General features: G+C 39.7%; 1 protein-coding gene across 5 annotated transcripts in view; it reads left to right on the top strand.

Moving 5' to 3' along the window:
* Window positions 1–17,026, top strand: part of LOC110461406 (mucin-5AC-like) — a 131,609-nt gene extending 114,583 nt beyond the window's left edge. For all 5 annotated transcript variants that reach the window (XM_021514845.1, XM_021514848.1, XM_021514846.1 and 2 more), the window contains 4 exons: window positions 7,583–7,670; window positions 8,538–8,682; window positions 11,207–11,404; window positions 11,774–17,026. In XM_021514845.1, the coding sequence (XP_021370520.1) occupies window positions 7,583–7,670; window positions 8,538–8,682; window positions 11,207–11,404; window positions 11,774–12,814 (1,472 nt within the window). In that variant the 3' untranslated portion in view covers window positions 12,815–17,026. The remainder of the gene's footprint in view (window positions 1–7,582; window positions 7,671–8,537; window positions 8,683–11,206; window positions 11,405–11,773) is intronic.
* Window positions 17,027–18,815: the final 1,789 nt, after the last annotated feature.

Below are 18,815 nucleotides of genomic sequence, written 5' to 3'. Positions count from 1 at the left end.
TCTCCTGAGGATAGGTCATGTAGAGCATTAAGTCATCTACTGAGTATAGGTCATGTAGAGCAGAGTCTCCTGAGGATAGGTCATGTAGAGCAGAGTCTCCTGAGGATAGGTCATGAAGAGCATTAAGTCGAGTCTCCTGAGGATAGGTCATGTAGAGCATTAAGTCGAGTTTCCTGAGGATAGGTCATGTAGAGCATTAAGTCATCTCCTGAGTATAGGTCATGTAGAGCATTAAGTCATCTCCTGAGTATAGGTCATGTAGAGCATTAAGTCATCTCTCGAGGATAGGTCATGTAGAGCATTAAGTCGAGTCTCCTGAGGATAGGTCATGTAGAGCATTAAGTCGAGTCTCCTGAGGATAGGTCATGTAGAGCATTAAGTTGAGTTTCCTGAGGATAAGTCATGTAGAGCATTAAGTCATCTCCTGAGGATAGGTCGTGTAGAGCAGTCTCCTGAGGATAGGTCATGTAGAGCAGAGTCCCCTGAGGATAGGTCTTGTAGAGAAGAGTCCCCTGAGGATAGGTCGTAAAGAGCAGAGTCTCCTGAGGATAGGTCGTGTAGAGAAGAGTCTGATAGGTCGTGTAGAGCAGAGTCCCCTTAGGATAGGTCGTGTAGAGCCGAGTCTCCTGAGGATAGGTCATGTAGAGCCTTAAGTCGTCTCCTGAGGATAGGTCATGTAGAGCATTAAGCCGAGTCTCCTGAGGATAGGTCATGTAGAGCCTTAAGTCGTCTCCTGAGGATAGGTCATGTAGAGCATTACGTCGTCTCCTGAGGATAGGTCGTGTAGAGCAGTCTCCTGAGGATAGGTCATGTAGAGCATAAAGTTGAGTTTCCTGAGGATAAGTCATGTAGAGCATTAAGTCATCCCCTGAGGATAGGTCATGTAGAGCAGAGTCCCCTGAGGATAGGTCATGTAGAGAAGAGTCTCCTGAGGATAGGTCGTGTAGAGAAGAGTCCCCTGAGGATAGGGCGTAAAGAGCAGAGTCTCCTGAGGATAGGTCGTGTAGAGCATTAAGTCGTCTCCTGAGTATAGGTCGTGTAGAGCAGAGTCTCCTGAGTATAGGTCGTGTAGAGCAGAGTCTCCTGAGTATAGGTCGTGTAGAGCAGAGTCCCCTGAGGGTAGGTCGTTTAGAGAAGAGTCTCCTGAGGATAGGGCGTGTAGAGCAGAGTCTCCTGAGGATAGGTCAGTAGAGCAGAGTCTCCTGAGGATAGGTCGTTTAGAGAAGAGTCTCCCGAGGATAGGTCGTGTAGAGCAGAGTCTCCTGAGTATAGGTCGTGTAGAGCAGAGTCTCCTGAGGATAGGACGTGTAGAGCAGAGTCTCCTGAGGATAGGACGTGTAGAGCAGAGTCTCCTGAGGATAGGACGTGTAGAGCAGAGTCTCCTGAGGATAGGTCGTGTAGAGAAGAGTCCCCTGAGGATAGGTCGTAAAGAGCAGAGTCTCCTGAGGATAGGTCGTGTAGAGAAGAGTCCCCTGAGGATAGGGCGTAAAGAGCAGAGTCTCCTGAGGATAGGTCGTGTAGAGAAGAGTCCCCTGAGGATAGGTCGTAAAGAGCAGAGTCTCCTGAGGATAGGTCGTGTAGAGCATTAAGTCGTCTCCTGAGTATAGGTCGTGTAGAGCAGAGTCTCCTGAGTATAGGTCGTGTAGAGCAGAGTCCCCTGAGGATTGGTCGTGTAGAGCAGAGTCTCCTGAGGATAGGACGTGTAGAGCAGAGTCTCCTGAGGATAGGTCATGTAGAGCAGAGTCTCCTGAGTATAGGTCGTGTAGAGCAGAGTCTCCTGAGTATAGGTCGTGTAGAGCAGAGTCCCCTTAGGATAGGTCGTGTAGAGCCGAGTCTCCTGAGGATAGGTCATGTAGAGCATAAAGTTGAGTTTCCTGAGGATAAGTCATGTAGAGCATTAAGTCATCTCCTGAGGATGAGTCTCCTGAGGATAGGTCGTGTAGAGCAGAGTCTCCTGAGTATAGGTCGTGTAGAGCAGAGTCCCCTGAGGGTAGGTCGTTTAGAGAAGAGTCTCCTGAGGCTAGGTCGTGTAGAGCAGAGTCTCCTGAGGATAGGTCAGTAGAGCAGAGTCTCCTGAGGATAGGTCGTTTAGAGAAGAGTCTCCCGAGGATAGGTCGTGTAGAGCAGAGTCTCCTGAGGATAGGTCATGTAGAGCCTTAAGTCGTCTCCTGAGGATAGGTCATGTAGAGCATTAAGCCGAGTCTCCTGAGGATAGGTCATGTAGAGCCTTAAGTCGTCTCCTGAGGATAGGTCATGTAGAGCATTAAGCCGAGTCTCCTGAGGATAGGTCATGTAGAGCAGTCCCCTGAGGATAAGTCGTGTAGAGCAGAGTCTCCTGAGGATAGGACGTGTAGAGCAGAGTCTCCTGAGGATAGGTCGTGTAGAGCATTAAGTCATCTCCTGAGTATAGGTCATGTAGAGCATTAAGTCGAGTCTCCTTAGGATAGGTCATGTAGAGAAGAGTGTCCTGAGGATAGGTCATGTAGAGCATTAAGTCATCTCCTGAGGATGAGTCTCCTGAGGATAGGTCAGTAGAGCAGAGTCTCCTGAGGATACGTCATGTAGAGCAGAGTTGCCGGAGGATAGGTCGTGTAGAGAAGGGGCTCCTGAGGATAGGGTGTGTAGAGCAGAGTCCCCTGAGGATAGGTCATGTAGATGAGGATAGGTCATGTAGAGCAGAGTCCCCTGAGGATAGGTCGTGTAGAGCATTAAGTCATCTCCTGAGTATAGGTCATGTAGAGCATTAAGTTGAGTCTCCTGAGGATAGGTCAGTAGAGCAGAGTCTCCTGAGGATAGTTCATGTAGAGCAGAGTCCCCTGAGGATAGGGCGTGTAGAGAAGAGTCTCCTGAGAATAGGTCATGTAGAGCATTAAGTTGAGTCTCCTGAGGATAGGTCGTGCAGAGCAGAGTCTCCTGAGGATACGTCATGTAGAGCAGAGTTGCCGGAGGATAGGTCGTGTAGAGAAGAGTCCCCTGAGGATAGGTTGTGTAGAGCAGAGTCCCCTGAGGATAGGGCGTGTAGAGAAGAGTCTCCTGAGGATAGGACATGTAGAGCAGAGACGCCTGAGGATAGGTCATGTAGACCATTAAGTCGTCTCTCCTGAGGATAGGTCGTGTAGAGCAGAGTCTCCTGAGGATAGGTCATGTAGAGCAGAGTTGCCTGAGGATAGGTCGTGTAGAGAAGAGTCTCCTGAGGATAGGTTGTGTAGAGCAGAGTCCCCTGAGGATAGGTCGTGTAGAGCAGAGTCTCCTGAGTATAGGTCGTGTAGAGCAGAGTCTCCTGAGGATAGGTAATGTAGAGCATTAAGTCATCTCCTGAGGATAGGTCATGAAGAGCACTAAGTCGTCTCCTGAGGATAGGTCGTGTAGGGCAGAGTCTCCTGAGGATAGGTCGTGTAGAGCAGAGTCTCCTGAGGATAGGTCGTGTAGAGCAGAGTCTCCTGAGTATAGGTCGTGTAGAGCAGAGTCTCCTGAGGATAGGTTGTGTAGAGCAGAGTCCCCTGAGGATAGGTCGTGTAGAGCAGAGTCTCCTGAGTATAGGTCGTGTAGAGCAGAGTCTCCTGAGGATAGGTAATGTAGAGCATTAAGTCATCTCCTGAGGATAGGTCATGTAGAGCACTAAGTCGTCTCCTGAGGATAGGTTGTGTAGAGCAGAGTCCCCTGAGGATAGGTCGTGTAGAGCAGAGTCTCCTGAGTATAGGTCGTGTAGAGCAGAGTCTCCTGAGGATAGGTAATGTAGAGCATTAAGTCATCTCCTGAGGATAGGTCATGTAGAGCATTAAGTCGAGTCTCCTGAGGATAGGTCATGTAGAGCATTAAGTCATCTCCTGAGGATAGGTCATGTAGAGCACTAAGTCGTCTCCTGAGGATAGGTCATGTAGAGCATTACGTCACTACACACTTCCATTGTAGTACAAAAATTGAGTATTTATGACAGAGTTGGCGGCCAGGAACTAAGTAGAAGGAGACATAAAGAACCAAAATGCTGTGTTAAACTGGAAATTTACTTCTTGGTGTCCGCTGTTTTATATTGCTGTATTTGGTCGCAAACATTTACCTAATATATGTTCATTTTCTGAATATATAGGTCTGTGTTTGAGACAAAAAAGAAGATATATTTGAGAAGAAACAGAAAAAATCTTTTAGATTACAAATCCATGTATTGGTTTGTCTGTTCTTAGATACCCTACATTACCCACCTTTAGGTGTAAATACGTAATATCACAGAGTTTAATTCTACAGACCTGATGTATTGTACGCATGGTAAAGTTAGAAACAGTTTATATTATGTATCATTAAAAGAGGTCAATCACTTTTCATGGACACTGACATCCCAACCATGTAATTCTTCACTTTTTCAAGCTAAAACATTTAACACACAATACATTATTATATCTTGCTTTGCCAACACAACAGATCTGGAAATTCAAACTTTATTTTGACTAAAACAAAGGCTTAAATAGCTTTATTGACATGAGTTCAACCAAAGGGCCGAGGTAAGGACCTGTCATCTTTAACTCATCATGCCTAACAGGAGCTATTGCTGTCCATTGTACAGCATCTGTTTACAAACTCTAAGAGCATCTCAAGAAATCCTGCAGCAAATCTGCTGATCATGAGCAGTCTGATGATTTTGATATTCAAAATGTAGATCAATGTACATGTACATTGTACAGAGTTTGTTCAGTAGTTGATGGCGAATAAAACTACAATGTTCGCAAAAGGAAATGACCTAAACCCATATCACAGATTGCAGGAGTAAAAGTTGTTGAAACTCTCAAATGACTGCTATAAAATAAAATAAAAAAAAGTAAAAGTCATATTTGGCTTCCATTTGAATAACATCTGGTTCACTGTTATTGTAAATGGAAATCAGATTCTAAGCAATAAGCTTTAATTGACATGCTAGCATGACAATCAAAGTTACACATTCTACAGTGCTTCTTTATTGCATTGCTTATAGGGCTTCTTCAGACATGATTTCACTCAATAAACTACTCTTTACTTCTAGTTCTTTAAATCGTGTTCCAAGGTCTGGTATATGAGACTATAATTGATTGGTTTACAATTCAAATATTTGCTTTTGCTTTAGGTCATCAGGACCACACTAAAACATGACATAGAAAATAAGAACATTCAAGGCTTTGAAAGAAAACATTAGAAGATGGGTTGAAGTGTAGCAAAGGGGAGGCTGTGTTTGGAGTCTAGAAGCAAAATGATTCTTGTAATCACATTGAAGTAATGTCAAAGGGGACTTAACTCTTGTAGGATAGGAGCTATGCCTTAAAGATGTCTAGACGACTATACTCAATCCATTATTATTATTTTTTAACTTTTTCCCCTACAAGATATCCACTAAAAGTTTTTACTCAGTGCATGTAGTGCATTTAAGATTGGAGGTGTCTATAAAACACCAGCTAAAACATCCTTGTCACTGTAAAGGAGTGTCTAGAGAGATTGCAGCCTCCATGGCCCCCGGATGCATGTTTGCTCAATAAAACACTTTCTGATATGTAAGATATTAAGAAAAGAAAGTGCCATTGATGCCACTACAAAAGATCTATTATTCCCTGAGAAACTGTCTATGGCTGCCTGCGACATTTGCTCGATCTGTGTATTAAAGATGATTGTGTTAATAGACATGCTACTGTTGCAAAATTTGCTTGATGTCTGTCAACTTTTTCTTCAAAAGACTTCTTCTCGAGAACCATTGGGTATAGGGCAATTTTATTTGGCGAGTTATAAGTCTTTTTGGATCAAGCCTGACCACTTTTGAAAAAAAGTTAAAAACCACAGATATTTTGGCTGTAGCTTGAATTGCATGGCTGGCATTCCAGTGTCAAGATATTTAAGAAGAAAGGCCACTCGGGTGATATAAAAACCTCTAATGACTTTTCCTGAAGAATTGAAAAATCTATGGGTTAAGATATTTTGCCAATAGCTTGTTGGCATGGTTGCTACAAAATTCCTGAACAGAAAGGATCTTGGTCTTTGTTTAAGGCTACAGGGGTCACATTTGTTATCAATCAAACATGTGTTTAAGAGCTAGAGGGCCTTAGTGATGAAATGCCGAACGTGTTTAAGAGCTAGAGAGCCTTAGTGATGAAATGCCGAAGCTTGCTGGCATGAAGAGTTACACAAGCTATAGAATTAAGCCTGTGTTTAATGCAATAACAAAAGTACCCTGCAGGTAGGGTGTAAGAATTGTACCTGCTGCCCCCAATTGCATGATCGTAAGAGGCGACTAAATTTGGGACCTTATCTCTTCTCTCCTTTCTAAATAACTTTCTTCTTCCTAATGTCTCCCTTGACAATGCCTCACTTTTGGCCATTTGTTGAGCGTTCGCCCCTGTGAGGAAGGCTTTGGGTTCTGTCCCCTGGCCGAGACATACCAAAGTCTTTAAAAATGGTAGTTTCTACTCCTGCTTAACGCTCAGCAAATTAGGAGTGGGACGACTGGTTCGCCCGTTGTCAGTATAATGTGACCGGGTGGGGCGTCCTGCTGGGTGTCTTCGGCAGTATGTTTCAGTGAGGTAGCACTATAAAGTCGGCATCAGTTCCGCGCTATCACAAGGAGACAAACACGAACATATCGCAGCCTCCCAAAATATACACACATACACTACACGCATGCATCTTGCACACAGGGGAGGCCGTCATTAAATGACCTTTGCTGTTAATAGGACGTTAAACAAAATCAAACAAACAAACAAACAAAAAGCAATAACAAAACATATGTTTGTTTAACTAAATGACCTTGACCTTGAATGTTTGATGAATTAAAGAAGGTAAAATCTTCCAATGAACATCTCAAGTTGTAGAGTAACAATATTTAGCCTGTAATATTGTGGCTTGCTTGCTATCATTTATTTTGTTTAATATAAAATTGACCTTGACTTACTTGTGTTAGAAGGTCATACATGTGAGTTATGTTAATGAACAGGGTATAGAATAAGAAGCAAACAATACAGGCCAATGGGGCATCTTGTTGGTCGTTTACTATCTTTTTTGAATGATAGTGTGTGCTGAATAAAAATAACAAGACCTTGCAAAGTCTATATGTTTACATTTGTAATGTTCTTGTAATGTTTATACATATACATGAAAATTGCTTGAGATGAGATGTGTTAAGTTCGATCAACGTGATTATGGAAAATAAATTGTCACATAAATTGATCTGCTGTAGTTTAAAACAAAGAATATGTATAAACAATTTGCTTAATTTACAAAAAAAGGTTGCTGTCTTTGATGTGCTTGTTTCACATGTAACATGTAACCCTAGACATTTCTGGAAGCTCTTTCCAATACATGTAGCTTGGCTATAGTTTGGACAATAATTTCTCCAGGGAAATATAGAAAGTGTTTCTGCTTTAACCCAACACTTGACAGTCCAGCCCCCGTGGTGTACCTTCCAGATAATTGAATTGTCATCAAATGTGGATGTATTCCAAATGTCCTGTGAAGTATAGACATTGGCTTTTCTCTCAGCCTTTTATATCTATTTGATTGTTTTTCCAATGACAAAGAAAGAATTTATCTTTCCTTAATAAGACATTTTTGTCCTTTCTTGAATGTTTTTCAGGGTTGAGTCATACACAAGTAGTTGTCATAGCAACATGTTCAGCTGTGATTGGAACTTTCTTCATCGTGGCTGCGGTATTGAGAATAAGGTAATAAAGCTGATATCTTCAGTTCCTGATTGTCACTCATAGGGAGGCCATGATGTCACTCATAGGGAGGCCATGAAGTCACTCATAGGGAGGCCATTATGTCACTCATAGGGAGTCCATGATGTCACTCATAGGGTGGCCATGGTGTCACTCATAGGGAGGAAATGGTGTCACTCATAGGGAGGCTATGATGTCGCTCATAGGGAGGCCATGATGTCACTCATAGGGAGGCCATGATGTCACTCATAGGGAGGCAACAGTGTCACTCATAGGGAGGCAACGATGTCACTCATAGGGAGGCCATGATGTCACTCATAGGGAGGCCATGATGTCACTCATAGGGAGGCCATGATGTTACTCATAGGGAGGCAATTATGTCACTCATAGGGAGGCCATGATTTCACTTATAGGGAGGCAATAGTGTCACTCATAGGGAGGCAATGATGTCACTCATAGGGAGGCCATGATGTCACTCATAGGGAGGCAATTATTTCACTTATAGGGAGGCCATGATGTCACTCATAGGAAGGCAACGATGTCACTCATAGGGAGGCAATGGGGTCACTCATAGGGAGGCCATGATGTCACTCATAGAGAGGCCATGGTGTCGCTCATAATACCTGCATCACCCACAAACGATGTGGTGTGCGCTATAACCTAGTCACTGGGACATTCACCTGTAGAGTGCAAAGTAAATGTGCCTTTTTGTTTGTGTGGGACTTCCTCTTATGTTCACAAAACAAACTTTTCCTTGATAATTTTGCCTTTGTGTTTATTGATGATGAGCAAAATTGTTTATGGGAATATGTTGTGCATATTAATAGTCTTTTATTAAATTCTGATCACTGAGTTGTCTCCCTTGACCAGGAACTACATGAAGCGCTGGAGGGAGCAACAAATAGTAGCACCGCCTGACTATCACCCTTGTCTGGGACAACCACCCCGGGGACCTCAGAAGGAGGCACAGGAAGCCGTGTCACGAGAATCCAACGCAAAGACAGCAAATAGGCAGGTGCGATAAGGTCAAAAATCAATGAATACTTCATATCCTAATATGTCTAGGCTAATGGCTCATCTGAGAAAGTAACTGAAATATGAGGATCCAGGTTTATAATTCTTTCTCTGCTAACACATATATCCCTGAAATTTCATAATGAATTTTTCCAACCTTTGAATAGGAAGAGTTCAAATGTGAATAAGTTAACTGCCTGGGAGCAGGGAGTGTTGGATGTTGTCTGTTCTTCTGTAGACAAAATTTTGTCCACACATTTTCCTGAAATAATGCCAATTTAAATGGAACATTGTTCACGTCTTTATAACCCAACTCATCTTCTGTTTTATTTTGTTTTAACTCTTTTATAAACAATTAAGGCTCTTATGTAATTATCTTTGTGGTGAATCCCTTTAAGTGGATGGCTTTAAATCAATTGTAGTCCGCATTGACATCAGTTACTCCAATAATGCGTTCCAATTATCATTTTCAAATGTTGAATTTAATTAGGGAAAATAGCATTGTGGGTTGCATCTTTATGATGTGAGGGTAATGTGGGGGTATTAAATAGTGTCTCGATAACAGCTCTAGTTGTAATGGACAAAGGCGGAACCATATACATATGATCAAAGAAATGTTACAGAAGTGTGTATTATTTATCTGGTTCATTTATAGACATCTGAACAATAAAGTTCAGTTGACCTAATACATTGTTATAACAAGCAGATTGATTGGCATTAGTTAAGATTTTGTGGGTGTATCCGTGTCTCCTTATTGTACACTGCATTATTGTCTTTCATGTTGCAAACATAGAATCCCAATTTTGTCCTTGTGTGTTGATTCTGTGGTAGTATTTTTTCTATTTTACTTCTTAATATAAAAAATAGAGAGATTAGAAGGTTTAGACGAGACAAGAGATTAGACCTAAATCTCTATCTTCATCACACAAATAAGTGTTTAATAACCCTTCTTGTCAGTAATAATGATGTAGAAAATCTGTTCCTAAGCATTTTGATGTATCTTTGTCATTTATCAATCTACTTAAAAGCACAGTTCATAATTTGTTTGTTATTATATTACAAGGTATATCATTTATGGTAATTGCTGGCTTAAATCTGCTAAGTAGCTGGCTAGCTTAAATCTGCTACAGTAAGTAGCTGGCTGGCTTTCATCTGCTAAGAAGCTCAGGCTGGCTTAAATCGGCTAAGTAGCTGCCCTGAAGTAAGTGTCCTCAGAGTGAATCAGTTGATATAACTTTTACGATAAAGTTATATCGACACACAGGACATAAACGTACAGGTGGAGGAATGTTTCTTACACCTTTTTAACCACTGCACATTGTATGTAATGAAATCACTGCTGCTGTATTCCACCTAATAAGTTCCTTGGCAATTTAAAAACATAAGAATAAATCAAAACCTTTTAAAAATCTCAAAAAAAATATCCATTATAGAAATGATGTATTTTTTTTCAATGAGGACAATGTTTCTGACTTAAGTTTTCAACCAAATTTCATACAACTCCCAACAATTCTTACAGAATCTAATATATTCTAATTCTCTTATGATCTTTTGAAGGTTAAGGTCATAGATTTGAAGGTCAAGGTCATATTTTGTCTAATGGGAAGATTGGTCAAGTGGTTAACACTCCGGCCTTCCACGTAGCCGGTCGGGATTCAATCCCCGAATTCGGCGTACACATGGATATTCAGAGAAAGTGTTTTTCTCCTGCCCACACAACTCCAACAACCCAGGTGGAGTATAACATGGTCTGGGGTGGATGTTGCAGTATCTGTGCTGTAGCTTTCAAGTGAGGTGGCACTATAAATGATGCCGTTCGAAGCACGGTCCCACTACAAACAAAACACATTACATCTCCAGCACACACACAGGCATACACACATATAGGGAGATATTAGCCAGGTGGCATAGAACTAGTAGTAAGCGCCTGATAATAGTATTTATTAATGTATGTGCTAATTGTATTAATTGTATATCTATGTACTGTAAAGTGCTTTAGAGTGGCCTATGTTAGCTAGATAGAGCGCTTTATCAATTGTTGTATATTCATTTATTTTATTTAAAAGAATTGTTAGATGATGGTTAAAAACATAACTTGAGCAAAGTTTTAAACCAAATTTCATGAAATTTCAAATACTTATTACAGACATATGTTGCTCAACCTTTTGAAGAGGTCAAGGTCATATATTTAAGGCACAGCTAAATAATCATTACATGATGGTGGGAACAAGTCCAACCAAACTTCATGACATTGACCCTACATAGAAGATATATAGTCTATCAATATAAGGATGTAAGCAGGTTCTTGTGTACTGTTTTCTTGTTGTTTAGTAACTGTTACATGTGGTGTATTCTTGTCTGGGTCTCACGATGAACAGAGTTTTGGATATATGCATTTGCGATCTCTCACACACTTTGTTTCTAGTATTGCATGTACTGCTTTTGAATCATTAGGATTTGATATGGAAAACAAATAAAGAGAGCGGGAACCTGTTTTAACTCACAATGTGATGATTTTGTTTCAGAGCAGTTCCACAGTAAAGGGAGGTAACCGTTACTACCCGGTGAACAATCACGGTGCCCCTAGCTCTCCTACAATGTCGCCTAAACACTGTTTCCTGGACTCCAATCCGGTCCTGGTGGTCACTGCACCCTCCCCGATCCCACCCTCCCCCTCCGACTCTCACGCATCCATACAGTTTATCGATGAGGAGGCAGACAAGGTATACACTGCAACACTGTATATGGGGTAGTTAACAATTGTAACATCTTACACTTTGTCAAATTATTTTGCTTCATTACCATAATTACACCTGTAAGATACCCTCTTGTAGTCTTGACTTGGGAATCCCCTCGTCTTGGTCTTAGGGTGACACAAGGATATCTCTTACCTGTGTACAGCTCTCTTTTTCACATTAAGGTACATTTGTATGGCAGAAAAAAATGTTCATCGCCTTGGTATTGATGACTCTACCCTTTTATAAACAGTAGATGTCAGATCCACTGTAAAGTAAAAAGTATTAACCTCAGTCTTGCATGCTTTCATAGATTTGGTTTTAATGTTTAATATGACATCTTATTTTGCCCAACAGGACATCACACCCCAGCCTTGCCCTGCTGCTGAAGCCCCAGTAGAGAAAGAATTATCCCCAGTGAAGTCCCCCAGCCCTATCAGTGTGGACAGCATCAGTAGTGAGGGGGAGGTTTGTAATGAAGACATGCCCAACCCACAGGTGGCAGCACCAGTAACGACAGCACCCACAGTACCTGTAGTGGCAGCACCAGTAACGACAGCATCCACAGTACCTGTAGTGGCAGCACCAGTAACAGCACCCACAGTACCTGTAGTGGCAGCACCAGTAACAGTACCCACAGTACCTGTAGTGGCAGCACCAGTAACGACAGCACCCACAGTACCTGTAGTAGCAATACCTATCCTGGCAATAGAGCCGCCCCCTAGTATAGAAAAGGAGCAGCTGCTTGGCAACAGATCTGACAGTGTAACAGAGAACACTGTCATTCCGAGTCAAGACCTCAATGCTATGATGTCCTTTGACACTTCACCCACTGATGCGTCATCACCTAGTGATGTAGAAATGGTATCTCCAGAACTACTTTTTGTGACAGCAGGACTTACCCAATCAGATGAAAGCCTTTCCTGCTCCCATAATGCATCTTACTCTTATGGTAACCAGGTGGAATATTCCAATTCTTTATACAATATGGATGACTGTTTAGGTAACTATGACAATGAGGTTGACATGGACACCTCTTCCACAACCCCAGATGAGGATTTGAAACAAAATGGCTCTTCTGTTACATCTGAAGCTGGAAACATGAATTCAAATGGACTAGCATCAGATGATCCTTCTTCGTCATTATCATCACCACCCTCCTCCCCTCTTTCAGAAAATACAGCACAAACATATGACAATAATACACAGAACAACACAGACTCGTGTGGTAACCTTATCAACTTGACGTCACTGCCAGATAATCTTGATATCATAAGACCAACATCCCTCCCTAGCAACACTCAAACTGACATTACGGATAATGGGTCAGTCCAATCTGAAATGAACTTGACCCGAAATGGAGCAATTGCTACAGACAATCGTGCTTGTGAAACGTAGTGATGCTTTTGTGATTAACACTTTTTCCTTTTTTTTAATGGATCAAAATTGAATAGGAACAAATTAATTGTCTGTTCATTTTCACAAAAAAAAGGATGTTCATATTTTTTAACAATTTTCAAAGTATTATGGTAACTTTGAGAAATCTTGGAGAAAACTCAGATGCAGGCCAATACAAATGTTTTTCGCATATCATTGTGAGGAAAATATTTAAAAGTACATGATATGGGTTATAACCATAAAACCACTGGTATATGGACGACCTTTCCAAACTGAAAATTTGTCATACACAGAAAGTGAGAATCGTGAATTAGTGACAGAGATACCAGATTCTAAAGGAAAGGATATTGGAAACAGAAATTTGAAATGTGATGCCTTTGTGCCAGCAAGTGTAAGGATTATCTTTGGAATGGATTCTCAGAAATACCAGAGGGGATTTACGTGTAAAGCTTTCAGGAGCATTGAATGTTTTGTACTTTTGTAAAGCACTTACCATAGACCTTTGGGAACTTAGCAATATCTATATCAATGTATTGTTCTGTTGTTTCCACTTTGTCTCGTGTGTATATAAGTCATCACATTTCTCGCCAGTCCTATTTGTGATCTGACATGGAATGATCGATTTGTTTTTTTAAATGTTTCATTCGACTGCCTGGTGTGTGGTAAACTAGGAAACGTGTGTATAAAGCAGTGCTAGCTTGACCTAATTATAGGATCAGGTCATTTTAACTGTCAGGCTGATTGAAGGTAATCTAGCATAAAGTCAAAACATATAGGAGTTCTTGCAGAGAATAAAAGCTGGGTACCACTTGTGGTGTAGAAATTACTTGCCGATCTAGAGCACCTGTTTGTTCTATGTTGTTTCCTGAAGAGGGCTTCGTTCAGGATACCTTAGGCTTTTGTTTTGATGTCTGTTTGGATAAGTTTCTGTTGTATCAACTTAAATTTCAGGAATTGTTTTGTATTTTGACACCGATGATAATAAATATAACATTTTTTTAAATTGATCATAATTGGAATTTGTACAAATTTAAAAAACAAACCTCTCGGTACAAAATCTAAAGGATCGAATCCGACCATGAACACTTTATTATTTGTATAAACTCAAACAGTGGCCCATGTACTGATTTGCAGAAAACTTTGAAAAGAATATGTCAGCTTAAGAAAGGATTTCATCAGCAACTAATATCTAATTTTAATATAATTCGATAATGTAACAAAAAGTAGTGGAGATAGTCATTAAATCCACTGAGATTGTTATATATTCTGTAACCTAAACTGTAAAAATGGTTTTAAATTATCAAATCATATCTCATTGAAATATATGCTTGTTAACATGCTTTTCAAATGTATGCTTTACATGGTACAAATAATCCTAATTTCACCGAAGAAAAACCCATGCTATTTAGACATTCGGAACTTGTTTAAACTTGTTTTACAGGTGATGTTTAGACACAGAGAAATACCCCAGAATGCGTGTATGAGACAACATTTATAATAATTTGTATTAAAACTACGATTTATTTGATTATTTTTATATATTTTGGGGAGTTTTCGGGAGATGAAAATTCTGATCTTGAGGTTTGTCTTCGTAAATCCGTTTTCCTGGTGTAAATTACACATTACATAGCTTTCAGATACATATTTACTATAGCAACCGGTCTTTTGTATTTCAAAATAAAAGGATTAAATCCGTCAAACACCCTTGGTAAAATCTTCCTGTCCGACTTGTATGTGACCACAGCATAAACTACTCTTACTTCATATAGCTAAATATCAATTTGTGTCCTGTTGACACACAGTATGCAAAAGATAGAAAAGTAGGCTGGGACTCCATTAAGGTCAAATGTTACATAAAAATAAAGCTTTAACATCCAAATATTTATCCCCGGCTTTCTCATACGCAAGACGGATCAACTCACGTTACTCAAACGTGCCAAAGGAACTCCTATCAGAGATTCTAGCACAAATGATACACGTTGACAGGATCAATCGACCTCTCACCTACACCTGTCTTAGAAAAGTCTCCACCTGGATTGGCAGGTGGCTGATGAGAAAGACAAATCTGACATGTCCGCAGGCACGCATGTCTGAGTACGGACACCTCTGTCAGCCTCCACACGTGTAGCAGAATCTGTGGATATTGATGCACCGCTTGGGCTGTTGCTGCAGTAACATATCCTGACAAGTGGTAGCACCAATGGCTTATCACAACAACAAGAAATGGCAGCTCCGGAGGACAGAAGAATCATGAACAGGTAAAACTGGAAATAATTCTGTTAATTCTTCAGCACAATGATGTCCTAGGAGAGATCTGATGTCTGGATCACTTTCGAACCAGGGATGATCGACAAGGTAAACACCCTAACCTGTCCTGGAAGAAACTTGTATAAAATCATGCAGAAATCCTTCCTGAAGGACATTGTCCCAAATAGTTATCAACACGTGAAATCCACTTATTAGGTTCGGGGGAGCATGGTTTTCAATCACTGAATACTGTGATCCTATAGCTATTGGTAAGAAAAAGAATCTGCAAGGGTCAGATGAAATTAGGTGTCGGAGATCCGCCACATTTACCAGAGCGTTGATGTAACCAAACAATCGAGGAAAATAATTTTTCACTTGAGTCCAAAACAAGTCGATGAAAGACAGAGATAATTCAATGACCTTAGAGAATGTTCCTTCCGCTTTGAAAAATGATGCTGAACAGTTTGTGAAATCCGTTTCTAGCGAAGACAACGCATGATCCTTGCTTCATCCTTCAAGGCTAGAGTCGTTAATATATCCATTTGAAAACAATAGAAAATGCGCACACAGGTAAACCAGATCATTAAGCAATACAAATGACTGCATGTGTGACCACGAGGACAAAACGATGCCGAGGTTAATATCAAAGGTTTAAAACATCTCCTGTACAGGTATATGTAGATAATAGCAAAATCTAATCAAGATTTATTCACCGGCATTTCAGAAACCGCATTTACATAATCTGAAGTCGGGCAGATGAAACCTCCATTCGGTTTAATTTGGTGATTCAGTTATATTATGTATTGAGATACGAACGATGAATGGTTGTAATAAATATGCATACTAATGTGATAGTCATTATTGCTGAAATGGAATCTATTAGTTCAAGTTAGACTTAGTTATACTCTATATTGGAAAGTTTGCGCCCACTCAAATATCGCCTGGCTACCACACGAGACCAGTTTTCGCCCAGTGTTAATTTCAGTCTTCACATTTCATTGTAATGTTGTTATATTCTCTGTAATGATAAATTCGCCCTCGTCACAGGGGGCGATAAAGGTGAACACGAAATTGCAGCAAAAGTTCCCCTTCACACAGTAGAAGGTTAGGGAGCACATCATGCTAAATATTATCACTGCATAGGTAGTATAGACTTGGTTCGAACTTCAATATGACATCATGTGGAATTCAAATCGACAGCTTTTGTGATACTTTGGACGTCCAGGTACTCGGGCCACTGTTTTAGTATGTAAATGTGTAGTCATATTGCTATTCGCAACAGCTTTCACAGTATTCATTGATTTTTCTGGAATATATTTACGAGTGCTGATGAACCCTTCTTGTGTATTTAAAATAATTGAATCGTTTGAGGAAAACAAAATACCCAAATAATCACCGTACTTAGAAAGGAAAAAAGGTTTTCTTTATGCTAATATGATACTATGTCTGTTCCATTCTTCCGTTGAGCTTAGTATTTGAGCATAAGTAATCTCGAGATGTACTCGAAGTTTGGATTGATATTAAATAAATGGAAGATATTTATATGTTAATTTTAGTGGAGCAAGCGGAAAACACCCAACTATCTCAATCGTTTAACAGATGAATTGCAACAGGAGGCACGGTAGCTATAGTGTAGTGGTAGGACGCCGGGCTCATGACCGAAGGGTTGCGTGTTCGAGTCACGGCACGGCACTGTGTTGTATATTTGAGCAGGATACTTTACTTTGCTTGTCCAAATCTTCTCGGTTGTAAATGAGTACTTGGTTGGGCAGTGCTAGAATAGTTTAATGCTAGCCGTTAGCGCCGAAATGGCAGCTCCGGCTGTATGGAGTTGAGAGAGATATTGGCTGATGAAAAGTTATTTTTTACACAACCAATACAAATTTCTATGTGACGTGTCGATGACAAGTACGATTTGGTGACAGTGTACATATCGTACTAGTCATCGAAACGTCACATAGAAAATTGTATTGGTTGTGTAAAAAGAACTTTTCATAATCCATACTTACCAACCTGAAGAAAATGTTTAGAAGAAAGATATTGGCTGGTTGCAAAGGCCCTATCACCACGGATAATAATTTCTGAATCGCTTTGAGATGACATACGAACTAGGTTGTGATATAGCGATATATAAGAACCTATAATTATTATTATTATTTTTATTGATTTTTAGCTGACTCTGATTGGCTGAAACAACATCATGTGACCACCTGTAAAAGTAGTTATAAACCTGAGTGGTTTGCAGGTGTTCAAAAAAGTTGGTAGAACAAGTGTTATTGACCTGCTATAAATAGATTCTGGAACAGGTGTTCAAAAAAGTTGGTAGAAAAAGTGTTATTGACCTGCTATAAATAGATTCTGGAATTTTTGTAAAAAAGTTGGTAGAAAAAGTGTTATTGACCTGCTATAAATAGACTCTGGAAAAAAAATGGGAAAAAAATGGAAAACTATATTTTTTTACATTTTTTTCTTCAATTTTGAAAAAATCGATTAAAATAATAAAACTATTGTAGCATGGTGATTTCGGTCGATACATGGTTTTATCGACCTAGGTTAGCAATATTGACCTCGGACTGCGTCCTCGGTCAATATTGCTAACCTAGGTCGATAAAACCATGTATCGACCTCATCACCATGCTATAATTGTATATTAATATTATTAAAGACCATGTTAATGAAATTCCATTTATTCATGCAGAATCAGTCATTGCTGTGTAAAATGAAGTGTGGGAAACACAATGTTTATGTAGGACCAGCTTTGTATTATATATCATATGTATTTATCTACATTCCATTGATGCATTATTGTACATAGAAAGAAAATGTTGGGAAATATCTTTTTAAATGTAAACTGTTACAATACAATTTGTTTTATACAAGATAAATAATATATATTATAGAATCTGTTTCTCTCATAGTGAAATATTTGTAAACCTTTTTTAATCAAAGATATCAATTACTTGAAGTTAATGTTTGCAGCAGATAAAATATGTACTTTTAGTATATCAATGGAAATGTATAAGGATTTTATGATGTCGTTATTAAATATCTTCCTATTTAACATATTAGCAAAAATAAAACTTGAGAAATGATGTATAAAGGGAACATAGTAAATGTATGCGTTAATGTGCTGTTGGATTGTTTTACCATTTCAACTCCTCTCACCTTGTTGAAATCTACGTCAGAGGATCGCACGTTACATGAATTGTCGTCGGGGCTATCATTTATCATAAAATATATTAATAAGAGATAGCTTAAACCATATCACAGTTTTCTAACCGCAAGTCCAATAGTTTGGCAATGTCTACCCTTTAATGATTTCCAGACGTTTATTTTGTGGACAGTGCTCTCATGACGATACGAAGTAGTAGTTAATGCACAGGTCCTGAGGTCAGCGAACACATATTTTATGAAGTTAAAATAAAAAATAAAAAAGGTCTTTTCAACTACATGTATATGTGATAGATGTTAATACAATGCAACCACGCTAGAACAAGAGCAGTAGATAATGAAACAGCCCGATTAGATAATGGAACAGCCCGATTAGATAATGAAACAGCCCGATTAGATAATGGAACAGCCCGATTAGTTGTGGATGGACCAGCTAGGTTCTATTGTAAACCAATAATGATGTTTATGTGTTAATTTAGTGCCATACAATATGACAAGTATACTTAACATGTATATTGTGACTGAAATTTGTTGACAAGCTGTATGTGCTTTAAGTCATAAAAAAACCAAATCTATTTAATTC

The sequence above is a fragment of the Mizuhopecten yessoensis genome, unplaced genomic scaffold (assembly GCF_002113885.1).
Source record: "Mizuhopecten yessoensis strain PY_sf001 unplaced genomic scaffold, ASM211388v2 scaffold10609, whole genome shotgun sequence".
Taxonomy (NCBI): domain Eukaryota; kingdom Metazoa; phylum Mollusca; class Bivalvia; order Pectinida; family Pectinidae; genus Mizuhopecten; species Mizuhopecten yessoensis.
This window is presented reverse-complemented; position numbering and strand designations above follow the sequence as displayed.